This window comes from Epinephelus lanceolatus, chromosome 9, assembly GCF_041903045.1.
Source record: "Epinephelus lanceolatus isolate andai-2023 chromosome 9, ASM4190304v1, whole genome shotgun sequence".
NCBI lineage: Eukaryota > Metazoa > Chordata > Actinopteri > Perciformes > Serranidae > Epinephelus > Epinephelus lanceolatus.
The window spans coordinates 15,712,741-15,727,608 of record NC_135742.1 but is presented as its reverse complement, the minus strand read 5'-3'; the positions used below and the strand labels follow the sequence as shown (position 1 = coordinate 15,727,608).

The 14,868-nt window shown below is 40.1% G+C and overlaps 2 protein-coding genes across 3 annotated transcripts in view; one reads left to right on the top strand and one right to left on the bottom strand.

Moving 5' to 3' along the window:
* Nucleotides 1–4,417: 4,417 nt before the first annotated feature.
* cldn5a (claudin 5a) lies at nucleotides 4,418–6,174 on the bottom strand. The gene has a single exon (XM_033620636.2). It carries the CDS (start codon nucleotides 5,927–5,929, stop codon nucleotides 5,282–5,284), a length of 648 nt encoding a protein of 215 aa, XP_033476527.1. The 5' UTR covers nucleotides 5,930–6,174; the 3' UTR covers nucleotides 4,418–5,281.
* Nucleotides 6,175–7,938: 1,764 nt separating this feature from the next.
* LOC117252865 (septin-2A) overlaps nucleotides 7,939–14,868 on the top strand; it is a 37,406-nt gene continuing 30,476 nt past the window's right edge. For both annotated transcript variants that reach the window (XM_033620095.1, XM_078170608.1), the window contains exon 1: nucleotides 7,939–8,046. The gene's annotated coding sequence lies outside the window, so the exon portion shown is untranslated. The remainder of the gene's footprint in view (nucleotides 8,047–14,868) is intronic.

Below are 14,868 nucleotides of genomic sequence, written 5' to 3'. Positions count from 1 at the left end.
GGCTCCTGTAACCAGGCAACTGCAGGTTCTGGCTGGTTACCATGGCGAGCCCATTGAGTGACGTCGCTGGCCCTATTTGCCTCTCTCCTCATTGGAATGAGGGCCCTTTTTAAAGGTGCCACCCCCCACACACACACAAAACTCTTTCGACACACACATACACTCACTTAACCCCTTGGTCTATAACACACACACACACACACGCCCTGCGCTTCGTCACCCTCTGTGCGGTGACTAGAGGAGTGGAACTAACAATCCCACAAAAACATCTCACTGAGGCGGACCAGACTGGACCTTACAGGGAGTGTCTTTGTGTAGAAAAACCCATACAGACCCCAAAATAGGAACGCCTACTGTAGCCAGCTGTACTGCGAGTGCTGGGCAGTACAGACAAAATCACAAATCACAGTATTCATTACTTTATCTTGTCATTCCGGCCAGTTATAACAATCTAACGAGTTCAAAAATCTTATATCCTCCTAAATCCTAAACAGAATCTTAATATAGTATTTAAGCTATAGTATAATACTCAAGCATGAAACCGGGAATACAAGTAACAAATATTTTCTCAAAGAGTTGATTTTTTGTTTGCTTATGTCTGATATCAGTGCCCAAGCTGACATATTTGTCCAATAGCCCAAACCCCAATAATCAGTTCAATATCAAAGGAGATAAACCAGCAAATATTCACATTTGAGAAGCTGGAGCCAGATCATTTTTCCCTTTTTTCTTTATAAAATCTTCTAAAATCTTCTTTTTGTTATAAATTACTGCTAATTAATTTTTTGATCAAGAACACAGGGTTAATCCTGACTCATAAATCTGCCAGCAAGCACGATTACGTTTTGTTTTATGGATTATGTATTACACTTTTTTTTTATGACTTCCTTCCAATTTCTACAATGCCCAGGTAGCCAAAATGACCTGGCCCAGTAGTGGCCTGAACGCAGCACACCGAAAGAAATAAGTCTGGCCGCATCCAGTTGGTGTCCTCACCCAACTTAAATGATGCCCCAGAATTGGGCCTGTTATGGCTGTATGTGTTCTGTGGTGCTGTCCTTTTTCCTTCCATTGTAGATCTGCCCAGGTGTGCTGATTTACTTAATTAGGTGCATTGCACCTGGCTTGGAGGAGGTGCTTAAGAGCTCCTGTGCCAGCAGCAGAGGAGAGAGGCCTCTGGTGTGGGAACTGCTGGTCCTGCTGCCTCTCAGCCTGGGATTTTTTGTTAATAATTCCCATGAATTGGGGTGTTTTAAGGTGTATTATGTGGTTATTTTGGGTCAGTGGTGGAGTTTTGTTTGTCCCATGGTAAAGAAGTAAAGTAAATGTACATTCTTGCGTGTATCTCGTGGCACTGAAGACTAGCTAGTAGGGGTGTAACGGTACACAAACATCACGGTTCAGTACGTACCTCAGTACACAAGTCACAGTTCGTTTTTTTTTTCGGTAAAGTAATGAAAAAAATAGACAACTATTAAATATCTTTTACTTATTGGTAACCTTATTAAAACATACCAACACAGCAGCTAACTCTTTTTACACAATTTTTGAATGAAACAAATATATATAAAATCCTGCTTTTTCACATTGTTTGAATGAAAATAGAAATACAAAAGTGAAAAATAAAATCCTGCTGTTTTTTTAACACATTTTTTGAATGAAGAATATAAATATAAATTTCCGCTTAAACTATTTTACTCAGTTAAAACAAAAAGTATAGTGCAGCTGGTCAGCTTTAAAGCCTGCTCAGATTCAGTTTTACTAGGAACTTACTTAGCTTTCCCACTTTGTTAAAGTGCAGTAAACAAAACATGCTTCAATATCTAAAGTCAGCTTAAACAATTTTACTCAACTCCAATGGCGTTGGTTATTTCTTTAGCGCGATGGTCAGGGAAACGCTCTTTCTTTTTAAACGACGATATCGTAGTTTGCACCAGGTTGCTTTTTCTAGTCGTGCCGGTTAACGTTCAAACTCGGGTGGTGTCGCTTTAGATGTGTTAGCATGTTAGACGTGTTTCCAAGTACATACCTGACCGCTGTTCTGCAGTTTCGGCACACTGCTTTTGTCTTGTCCACTTGTTTATTTCCATCTTCGTATTTTACCCTGAAACCAAAGTGTTCCCAAACGGAGGACTTAAGGTTTGCGGGTGGGTCTTCAAGTTCGTCAGGCTCACTTGCTATGTTGTCAAAATGCGAGAATGCGCTGCACAAAGTGAAGGCGGAGATTTACGGTCGGACTCGGTCCATCACTCAATTATGTCCATCGGGGAACTAGATATTTTAAATGGTTCAGCTCGCAAAAACAGAATTAAAATAAAACAAAATAAAATAAAATAATATCCTGCGCCCAATAATTCGGTACAGGGTCGTGCCGAACCGAAAGTCGCGTACCGAACGGTTCAACACAAATATATGTACTGTTTTGGCCCTACTAGCTAGGTTAGTTAAGTCTTGGTAAACTGACTCGATTCCGGCTGCTGGCACCACCATCACTGGGCTGTTTTAGAAAAGGACCTGGCCCGGCATCGGTCCAAACCTGGCATGCTGGACAAAATAAGACGGTCAGTGTCCAGTTGCCCGACTCAGCAGAGACTTGAGAGGAATGATGCCCCAGAATTGGGACAAATAAACTGGCCCAATTTTGGCTGCCAGCATTGCCATTAGTGGGTGCCTATGTATTTATATCTTTCTCAATACATGTGCAATTCTTTATAGGATGTATCCTCTGTTTTCATTTTGAGTGTATTATTTCACTTTCATTGTATGTACGTTATTATGTCTATGATGTACCACTTGTCTTGTCTCATCTCATGATTGACAAGTTGATTAATTGACTCACTGTTTCAGTGCTACTTGAAAGATCATTCTTGACCTTGGAAGTATTGAAAGTTATTATGATGTAATTTGACAAAACAATTGCCATTAGTGGGTGCCTATATATTTATATCTTTCTTAGGACACATGCAATACTTCATAGGCTGTATCCTCTGTTTTCATTTTGAGTGTATGTTTTTATTTTCGTTGTATGTACTTTATTATGTCTGTGATATACCACTTGTCTTGTCTTGTCTCATGATCAACAAGTTAATTAATCGACCCACTGTTTCAGCTCTACTTGAAAGATCATTCTTGACCTTGTAAGTATTACATAATGTAAGGTATAATTAGGTTATAATTTGACAAAACAATGAGCCACACTCACACTTTTTTTCCAGACCTTTAATTAAAAATCACGTGGTCATCAGTGCATGGAGTCTGATCATTTGAATTTCACAACTACAACAAACATGTATCGGATCTTGAGTTGAGATTGTTTTGTCAAATGACTATTTCCAAGGTCAGAAAGGAACTTTGATACTTAGCTATTAGTCCAAAACACATTAAATGTCCTAAAAGTGCTGAAATCATAACAGATCTGTCTCCATTACAACCAAGCAAAGTCTATCCACTGATGGAGACTATGTGATAAGGTTGAAAGCTCTGGAAAATGATTGTGCTATATGAGAAGTTTGCTTAGATTGTCTTGTTAAACCTGATGTACCCCTAGTCACATGTATAAACTATGCAGAAATATTTGTTGTGAATGTGGAGGATATTCTCTGGTAAATAATACAATTAACTACAGTAGAATGAAAATGATTGAATATTCATTTTATTGTTCTTGGGGGGCACAAGTCACAAACTCCCCTGACTGTAGTCAGACTTTCCACACAGCCATATTTTCAACTTTTAAGAGGGCATATGACCTGCTAAGATTCTTAAGTAAGCCGCAAAACAAGTATGGATAAGCTTTTGTAATCCAGTCACAATGTTAAATCAGAGGACTGTTACTCATAGACTGAAATATCTTTTGTTTTTCTATTGTTGCCACACAAGTTAAACAACCTATACTTGAAGCCTATATTTAATACCTTTATTACTGTAAATCATCCCCAGTGTATGGATAAATGTGGTGCCCATGAAGCAGCTGTGGATAAACTAATTGCGTCAAAGTGATGGTGTGTGATCTTTTGTGGTGAAGCCCATCTATCTTCGCACCGCCCTGGTGGAGGGAGATGGGGCTGTGACGACGGATGAATGGAGTGACTTGCGGGAAGACGATTCCAGCAACTTCTCCATAGCTCTAATTTGAACGCCTTTCATTGACTGAGGACGAGGAGGGGCGGGGGTGGTCTGAAAGGCGGGGTAGTGGTGGTGGGGGTGGGGGTTGTGCAGTATTGTGAGTTGAACAGCAGAGCCCCACTCTAGTTGAATGGGCATTGTCATCTGGATTTCTATGGCTAACCAAAATACTTTCTCCCGCCGTGGGGGTTTATGGATTCACGGTGGGAACGGCATGCATTTTACGCACAGCCGTGGAGAGCTCTCCTGCCTCCGCACACAGTTGTTTTGTTTAAGAACACACGTTAAGATTTCAGACAATATATTCAGTTTAATCTTAATAAAATGACACAATATTGCATCTTCATATACACGAATAATGAATCATTACATCAACAAAACAACAGAAAACAAAGTTTATTCTGTTTGGAAAAGAAAAGACTTCCTGCAGTGACAATGATGCAAAAACGTTGCAGGTGCTCAGCCCAACCGAATAACGGACTGTAACATAAACATTTCATGTGGTGACATACAGACCCCAGGCTCTCCGGAATCTACAGGTCCAAAAATAGACTCAGACTTCAAAGTCGCCGCAGTCAACTCGTGAACTACACAAAAGCCTGCCCGAGATTTATTGAGGCTTTAACATGTGTGCACTTTTTTTATTCGGTCTTTACTGGACATTGTTGGAGTCCTCAAACATGCCGGCGTAGTTCCACTAAAGGAAATGGGTCTTTGAATGTGTGGGAGTGCAATCATTCTCAATTACTGTACAAGTTTGTGCTGATAAAGCACATCAAGGCAAATATAAAAACTGTATATATTTGATGGCAAGAGTTCCTCTAGAAAAGAAAAACTTTTCGGTTACAGCGGTAAACAAGTCAAAATACTAATAATTTCGAAGACTTACAAAAGCAGGTACCTAACAAAGATACTCCTTTTTGTCGTGAGCTTTGTAGTTGATAGTCTTTCTTTATCTCCTGTACATACAAAAAGGATTTGTGAATTTGTGGTCCGAGCATATTGAATGGTCAGTGTAAAAACAGCAAATGTTCTTCCATTGATTTTCAAAGTTCAGATTAAAAAAACAAAACTGCAGGTGCAAATATAAAGTCCGTCAAAAACAGTTTTTCAAAAGCTGCGGGTCAATTTTACGCACCGCCTGCTATGAGCCAGAAAGCTACACATAATTCCTCTTGTCATAGTCCCCGTTCGGCGTGGCTCTCTTTGTCGGTGCGTATTTTACCGAGTATCCAGAGTTCCCGCTGGAGGGACAGGAGCAACACAGCAGCGCTCCTCCGATCAGCAGCAGCGCTGAGGCAGCCCAGCCAATGTAGAGCGCAGCGCCGATCTCCCTCTTCTTGGATGCGGGCACCTGCGGGTTGTAAAAGTCCGATATGATGCTGTTGGCCATCCAGCAGAGAGGCACCAGCACGAACAGACCACTGATGATGTAGATGACTCCTCCGGCGTTCACCACCCGGGCTTTGACGTACTCAGCGCGGATACAGTTGGTGCACTGCGCCCCGGCGATCACAACCATGAGCCCCAGCACGCCCATCACAGAGGAGATGATGGTGAGGGCTCTGGCCGCCTGCAGGTCGTGGGTGAGGGCGAGGACGGAGTCGTGCACCTTGCACTGCATCTGGCCCGTACTCTGCACCACACACGACATCCACAAGCCGTCCCAGATTGTCTGAGCCACCACGATGTTGGCTTCGATGAAAGCCGTCACCTTCCACATGGGCAGCCCGCACGAAACCATCACCAGGAGCGAGCCAATTACGCACAGCGATAGTCCCATTATCTCCAGTCCGGCCGACACCATTTTCGCTTTTTAGGTTCAATCAAGTCTGTCTTAAAGTTTTCAAAACTCTCCCCTAATTTCTCCTCTTGAGTGCAAGGTGTATTTCAGCTCTTTATCTCTTCGATGTCGCCTCAAAGTACAGGAGCGTCAGTCGTTAGCTGCGCATCACTCGACGCATTTACTCGAAGATGTAAGAGACAGCAGCTCTTAGTCTCTTTGTTAGTGAGGGGATGTGAAAACAACTGGAATCGCAGTAGCACCGGACCACGAATATCTGCGGGGTGGGGGTGTATAAACTCGAGGAGAAACTTTCCTCCAATCAGACGTTGCCGCATCCTCAGGGGACCAATGAAAACGCAGGGAAGTCGTGAGGCTGAATAAAGCGGTCCAGAGCGCATTGTGCGTTTGAACAGTTATTTACAATGAATAGAGGGGGCAGCAGAGGGGGTGAAGGCGCACGGGGGGTGGTTTTAAGGGTATGGAGCAGCTGAAATGCAGTGGTTGGGTGAATCACTGAACTTGTTATTGATTTTTCAGACATGGAGGCTTATGCCACCTGTCTGCGGTTTACATGTAGCCTAAAATGGCCATTTCACACCCATTCTGAAATGCGCGAGGCTCCTAATTGGCTGTCTTAAAATGCCAGAAAAGAAGAAGGAAAATAAGAGACTTAGTGTAGAGTAGTTATAAATGCATTCACTTTAATTTGAAGTACTTACAGCATACCCCATTGTATTTAATAAGTCATCACGATCCTCTGCCTTTCTGTTTCCTTTCCCGTTTCTATAGAAATATGTAAAACGTTTTGAAGCCCACTTTGATTGGAACAATTTACCATCACGCAGTAAATTCAGGAAATCTTTTAGATTATCCAAAATAATCGTTGTCACTCTTGAAGTCAGGCTGCTTTTGACTTTTATGTTGATTTCTACTTATGGATTGATAATTGCTGTCGTTCTGATTATTATTATTAATATTGTCATTATTATTATTATTATTATCATTATTAGACTATTATTATTAGTAGTAGTAGAAGTGTGTTGTTATTATTATTAGTAGGCTATTATCATTGTGTATTGTTTATTATGTATCCTATTTCTAACATGTTCTTATGTAGCCTGTGTTTGTTTGTTTGTTTGTTTGTTTGTTTGTTTGTTTTTATGTTTCTATTCTTTGGATTGGGTGGAAGGTTATGCACCACCCACAGTAAAGAATAATTTATGAAATGTGGGCTAATGGCTTCTCAGTTTCCTTATTTGTAAGGCATACAATACATTTGTTCAAATTTACATCCTGTCAAGTGCCCTTAATGTTTTTTTAATAGAGGCCTATTTATTTATTTATTTTAGATAAAGTTCACACAGCCTGTAAGTTTACTCCAGGACATGCTTTTTATGTGACATATTTGGGACTGGAAGAAGTTTTTACTCATAGTGACACTATCAATGTAAAAATACTTTGCTTAAAGTATAAAAATCTTGCATTAAAATAGTTATTAAATTTTTACATTCTAATTATAATTTATTTAAAATGCTTTATAAACTATTTTGTGGCTTTATACCCATCTACATTCTATTAAAAAACATTTTAAAAACTCATTAGGCTATAGGCTGTGCTTTGTTAACAAAATTTTAATTTATTAAGTAATGAGAAAAAGTGCCTATTTAAATGGTTAATGAACACATTTTTATCATAATTTTTTAGTGTATTTAGAAATGTAATAAAAACATAATTTGGCCTATAATCAATAAAATGTGGAGTTGTGGCAGCTGGAGTTTGTTTAAAATGACAAGTTATAGTTTATGAAATAGTTAAACAGTAAGCTTACATTAAACATTTTCCTTGATATTATGAGGCAACAGGGAGAGAAAGCCGTTACTGAGCGAATCGTTAAAGAAACTGTAACACTTTGGCAGCCATGTTGGATCTAAAAAGAAATTACGTCTCACAGGTCAGCTGTCCCTACCGTTGAGCCGTAATGGCGTCAGTGGCGCAGAAGGACAGCCGTTGCTCATGAAAAGCTTCAGGGACGAGGGCGGACTCAAGAGGACGGTTTCCGGGTTTCCCTTCCTGGGCTGGGACAGCGGCAAGAGGCAAGAAGCTCCTGTTGATTAATAATAATTACCAATTACGCGCAGGTAAGAAGCTGCTCAGTGGTTTGTTGTCCTTTTTTTGTTTTTTGTAAACTTTTTGAATGAGACGGAGCAGGGGGAAGAAGACGGCGGAGAGTTAGTTGAAGCCTTGCTGGCAACATGACACCATCCGCGGTAACAACTGTTGCTTGCTAAAGTTTGGCATGTAACGTTAACAAAGTTTCAGAGCTGCTTTACCCTTATATTCGGTTCATTAAACGAGTTTTGAAGAGGAAATCTCAGTTTAAAGGGCAACGGTATATAACTGCGTATATACAAACTATAATGTCGTTGTGTCAGTTGATGTTTGGTAAACTCAGTCAGTGTCTGTCAGACTGGGTGTGGTGGACATCAACTGTTAAAGAGGCCTTCACACACGTTTCACTCTCCACTATCCACTGACTGAAGCATTGATTTATATTCTCCCCAGTTAGTTGATACAAATGTCCAAGTAAATATTTCCTCCTCTTCAGATTTTCAGAACAACAATGCGAGCCCAGTGCTTTTTTTAGTGCTTTTGAACTCATTTATTGTCCCATTGTCCCAATTCATTCGTGATAACTGCAGGAAAACTCTACACTTCAGTTGGCTTACGTTATCCTAAATCAGCACCATATAAAATCTGCATCTGACGTGCCATTCACAGCATTGACTTCCACAAATTTCCCGTAAATACCTCTTGTATAACATTCCTGAACTCTGAAATCCCTCTCTAACATCCGATTAATTCTTGACCTTTGATTGTAGAGGCGCATTTTCGCAAAATAAATTAAATGTTTAGACAACTTCACAATAACAGTGGGAAACAATAACACAGTCTCATTATGTGTCTGTCTAAGATGTGGCGGAGGGCCACTATTGAAGAATTATCATCCATCTTTGCTTGTGTGTTTGGCCCAGTGAAAACATGTATATTTCACTTCCTTTCTTGCTGAGTGGTGAACACTATGGGCACGATGGCAGACTGTGTGAGCTGTAATCTCAGGCTGGCAGCTGCTTTTTACTTCAGAAACAACATAGCTTTTTACCCAGCTGGCCACAGATCAGTGTGCTATCAGTGGGGCATCTCTTAGTACTGAGAGATGAATCAGGCCTCTGATCCAGCACCTTCACCACTCCCTGACCTTTCCCCTTCCTGAGACCTTCTCTCACAAACATTGGCCGGCACACAGGAGCGTCAGGGAAAGCATCTGTCTGACACTATAAACTACAAGGGGATGTTTCCTCCCGTCTTGCACTGTGGTGTGAATGGAAAAACAAAACTTGATTCGCACTGACAGACCCAAGTGGACCTGGGCTATTGTGTCAGAGCTTTGAATGATGGTGTTTCACAGCAAGATACCTTTGTTCACAGACTGTGTGCGAAAAGCTAGGTGAAGAAACGCATGTTCAAATTAACTTTGATCTCTATAAGCACCATATTTATTGTGATAACATTGTTATATCTTAGTCAAATTGACTTATATTTTATTTTCACACCCAGTGTGTCACCAAATGTAGGTGTAATGAGGCTGTGATGACCTCAGTTTAGGGCTGCTTTGTAATTTAATAATCTGTCATGACAAAATATGTTGGAAAATTGTTCTTTTTTCCTGGAAATTCAACTGAGAAACCATTTCTAGATAAAATAACTGGACACAGGAGTGTCTGTGAATACAACAAATTTAAAAGATAGATCAAGGTACATCATCGCATTGATTGAAAAAATCTGTATGCAAAATGCAAAATTGCTGTAAAGCAGTCCATCTTATTTTGCTCAGTGTTTATTAAGAGATATTAAAGGAATTTCTACCAAGGTTTTAATTGTATGGCAAAGTCTCTTCCTGTGGACAAATTTCTGACTCAAATTATTGCTTTATTGCCCAACCCTGTTATCGCAGTTATTTTTTTAGATCAGTTGTTTCATGTGATACATTAACACAGAAATGTCCATAGAAATTTACCTGAGCACAAAGGTGACATCTTAAAGTACATTGTTTTTGTGTGACAAACAGCCCAAAAACCAAGAATATTAATATTACCATGATGAGCAGTCTTATATTAAAGAAAATACAACTATGAATTGTTGGCGTTTAATCCTCTATTGATTGATGGCTTTTTCTAGATAATGTACGAGAAGTTAATATAAATCATAATCATTTAGGAATTTTGTTGCAATTTGAGACTTGCTTCTAAATATGTCATTTATTCATTAGCTAATTTGTAATATTCTTACATTCAAATTCCCATTTACCAAACAATATTACACAGATACAATGGCCAGCAACGAGCATGGAAATTAAAAAGATTATATGACCTGGACCTTTTAAGGGAAACGGCACCCATTTTAAAAATTCATACATGTTATTCCTATGGTCTAAAACACTTCAAAAATATTAGTAAACATGACCAACTCTCCCAAATCCAAAAACTGAAGCACTAAAACTCAAATTTGTGATGTCATCTCGTGTTAAGTTTGGAGCTGTTCCATACTGTAGACAATGAATTATGAAAGGTTTTATAGATGACACTGAGAGCCTGTTTATACTTGGTATTAACATGCGGACAGTGCTAAATAAAAGTGTAAACGACCACCAAGACACGTAATGATCCCGTCACTCAAACCCCATGCTGAGGACGCATTTGACCACATATCTGTTCTAATGTAAATGCTAATGCACCCTGATCCGTCCCTGACAAGCATGTAACAGGAAAATATGCCATGAGTGCAGGACGTGGTGGTTGTTTTGGTGACGGTGCTCTATAACTTGCCTGTTTTATGACAAGTTGAATGAAGTGTTGCATGACTGCATCGTTTTGCCCTATGGGAGGAGACGTGTTGGATTGTGCTGACAGTGATATCTCCAGCTGTACCGACAACTGCTAACATGACTAGCAAACATAGCAAGGCTGTGGACGTAATAACTGTACGTGAGACCCTTGGCCCTTCTAGTGTAAGTGACGTAGGCAGTAAGGAAATCTGAACACAAATGGTCAGCTGGAGATTAATGATATGGCGATGTGTCTCGGCTGTCCACTTGTGTGCAGATCACCGAAACGTATTTAAATACCAGGTGCAAACAGGCTGTGAGAGCACCCAGGGGAATGATCTGAGGGTCCCAAAATCAGGCTCCCATTCATTGTCTGTGGAGCAGCTCCAGACTTCATACTTGGTGACATCCCAACTTGGAGACTTAGTTCTCTGGTTTCTGGCTTTCTGACAGAGAGTAATCTCATGTTCACAAATATTGATTGAACTTTCCAATGCCATGGAAATAACAAATTGGAATTTTTAATTTTCACAATTTTAAGTTTCACAATTAATCTTCACATTTTAAGTTTCACAATTAATCATCAATGTTCAGGTTGTTTTTTCCCATTCAAACATCATTGTACTGTTGAGCAGCTGTGTAAGTAGCACAGTGTTAGGATAACATTTTGTAGCTGTTTGACTCCCACTTGTGTTAAGTCATTTCCTCTCCTGTCCCCATCATAATAAAAGGTCCATCCTGTGCTTTAAACTCTGTGTGTATGTTATGAACAGGCCTGCTGGTTTCCTCATAGTTGAAAGGCTTTTTCATTCCGCTTATTGTGGCTTTTTTGTCCTCTCACTGGGCTCATAGTATAACATGTTTCTAAAACCACAGCTTAAAACCAGTATCATATCTGTATTACTGTTGCCCACCATACTTAATTACAGCCAAGCCGCCCATCCCCCTCCCCCCCCGCCCCTGTTTATGTGTGTTGTGTGTGTCTTAACATGTGCCAAACATCACTTTATTATGCTCAGTAGCTCTGGGGTCCCTGTTGCTGTGATCAGTTGCCAGTAAATTACCATTTTTGTTGTTGTGCCACTGAGTTCACTAAATCTCCACGGTGTGAAATTATTGTTTCAGTGTCTCAAATAAGAGGAGAAAGACTTAAATCCAAGGAGAGCGGGTGTGCGGTCCCTTGACACTGCCTGTCAGGAAGGTGAATAGTTCTACCAGCACTGCTGGCCCTCCATGGCTTCACTCCAACCAATAAATCAACTGTAAATGCATTACATGCCAAGAACTTTGGCTCTTCTAAGGTGGCATTTTTCCGTTTTGGCCCAAACTGTTTAATCTCTCTCACATCTGGCACGTTAATAGCTGTGTGTATGTGCTTGTAAGCAGCTCAGCAGCCCAACCGATTAAATGGCCATTATTAAGAGAGTATTATTGAAGTGTGCCTCCTGCCTGTCTGTCCTGTAGTGTTGTCTTTGTGATATTACAACTGCGATATTAGAACGGTTTAATTAATCTGCTGCCGGACTAATGCTGGTTCCCACAGAGCCTGTCGATGAATAACACTTGGTTGTGTGTGTGTGTGTGTGTGTGTGTGTGTGTGTGTGTGTGTGTGTGTGTGTGTGTGTGTGTATGTATGTGTGATACACGTAGAGACGCCTGTGTGGGCTGCTACATTAAATTAGATATTCATTAACAAAGAAAGCACATTTATTATCATCATTGTTGTGTTTCTAGGGCTGAAACTAATGATTAAGCCATGAAGGTGTTGTAGCTCTAGGGAGGGTCAGTCCATCACTTTGTTCCAAACCTGACTTGTTCGTTGGTGCCATGAGGTTGAACATTTTGTATTTTTAATGAACATAGTAGGATAGATTGATATGTAATGTGATACAGATATCCACGCTGCCAAAAGATGAATCTTAATGACTTTGGTAATCTCATGACTTTTCCTCTCACGCCATCAGCAGATCAAAGCTTTATCCTGTCACGTATCTTAACACCTACTAAGTGGATTGGCACATATTTTGTACTGAGATTCAGGTTCCCCAGAGGATATATCTTAATTTCTTTAGTGATCTCTTGAGTTTTATTCCAGTGCCACCATTAGGTTGATATTTGGGGTTTTAAGAGAAATGTTTCAACAACGAGGCTTTTATATGGACGACTGCCATTGTTACACACATTCATGTTCCCCACAGGATGAATTTATTTAACTTAAATAACACGAACAATTTTGATACTCATTTTATTGTCGCAGAAGACTAGGAAATCCAGCAAATATTAGCCTAACATTTCAAAAGCTAGAACCTACAGAAGCACATTACATTCACAAACAAAACAAAACTAGACACCTTATCTTGTAATTACATAAAAAGATCTCCTAATTACAAGAAAAGATCTGGTGAAAAAAAAATTAGATATGCATGAATTTATAACCATGAAACATAATGTAAAGGTTTAACTACTCCTGCAGGAAGAGGCCAACTTCCAGAAGGTGAGACTGGGCTTTCCACCCAACGTTTTGAGATGCCAGCGCATCACACTAATATTAATGAAATCCACATTAAGTAACATTAGTATTTTATATTGTCTCGTAACGACAAGGAAATAAAACAGTTAAAATGTGATAATTCCATTATTGCCACTAATAATAAACAAGATCCTGATTTTTTAATTACAAGATCCTGATTTCATAATTGTGAGATCTTTTCTTGTAATTATGAGAAAGTAAGTCATAATTACAAGATAATTAATCTTTTTTTTTGTGAATGCAATTTGTTTGCTTAAGAAACCAGAAAATCTTTGCTTTAAAAATGAAAATTATAAGTTAATCAGCTAATCGCTTAAACTCAAGTTAAATAAGTATCATAATACTATTTAACGGTTTCCTTAACATTTATGTTCGGTGCTCATTCTTAATGCAAGTGCTTTTTCCCCCCTGTTCTGGTTTTTAATTTCCATAGCCTGTCCTTTGTCTTGACTAGGTTAACCTTTTGACCTCTATGGCCCAACCTGGCACCCCTCCACCCTATATTATTGGTGTCTCCCCTTTCTGTCCTGACATGTGGTCAGACCTGAGTGTGATCAGGGGTGAGGCACGTGTTCTCCCTCCTCCCCATAGCTGAGCTGCCCTGTATAGGAAAGGCTTCAGGATCCAAAAGGATAAACAGCTATTGTTCTCCCCGCAGGCCCAATGAAACCACCCTGTCAGTATGAGAGATCTCTGCCCAGTTTCATGTAGATACAGAGGGCCCCCTGACTACCATCTAATAGATTTAACAGTGTGAAATGGTTACCCAAGTGTCCGCAGCTGTGTGTTTGTCGCATGCCAATGGAGAAAGGTCAACCCAGGTTCCCATGCCACCTATTTTCCCTCCCCTCCAACTACCATTACATAACCTGAGTGCATCTCCGTTTGGCAGCGCACGGCAGCCTGCCTCTTTCTTATGCTTATCACACTCCACCTGTCAAGGGCCAGTGTGTTGGTGATAAAATGGAGCCTGTTCTTCCTGCTCAGTCATTATGTAGCTAATTTATCAAGCGAGATTGTTGCTCTGTCGTCTGCTCAGGGTCATAGAATGGGGCAGGAGCAACCGGTATACAAGACAGTTTAATGGGAGTCTGGGAACACACTTGTGGCCCAGAGCTCTTAATCTCTGCTCCTTCCATGTGATAGTGTAAAAGAACAGTGTAGCCGTCAGCCTGATTGAACGTGTCAATGTAGACTCAATGTGCAGAGTTGTGTTTTGTGATTTCTGCTTGAGAAAAATTAGCCACTTGAAGATAATAGTGATGATGATGGTTTGTGATATAAAGATAAGGTCTTCAGTGCCTGTTCTTATAGAGTGCTCTAGGGACGCTGTTTTTCTGTAGTATGTTAGCGTCGCTCTGTTTTCCTTGTCAAAAAGACAAACCATGAAAAACAAACCTTTATGGTAGTTAAATGTTTTGTTGAGCAGGAAAATCTTCACAAATGAACACCACTGTTGTGATTTTTGATGCGTCAATGCAATCACCAGAAGTAAAAAGCTAACATTAGGCTATAAACTAACTACACAATGGTCACGTGACTTTAACG

Excerpts from the sequence above, each read along its gene's own strand:
- cldn5a (XM_033620636.2), bottom strand. The coding sequence starts at position 5,929 with ATGGTGTCGGCCGGACTGGAGATAATGGGACTATCGCTGTGCGTAATT.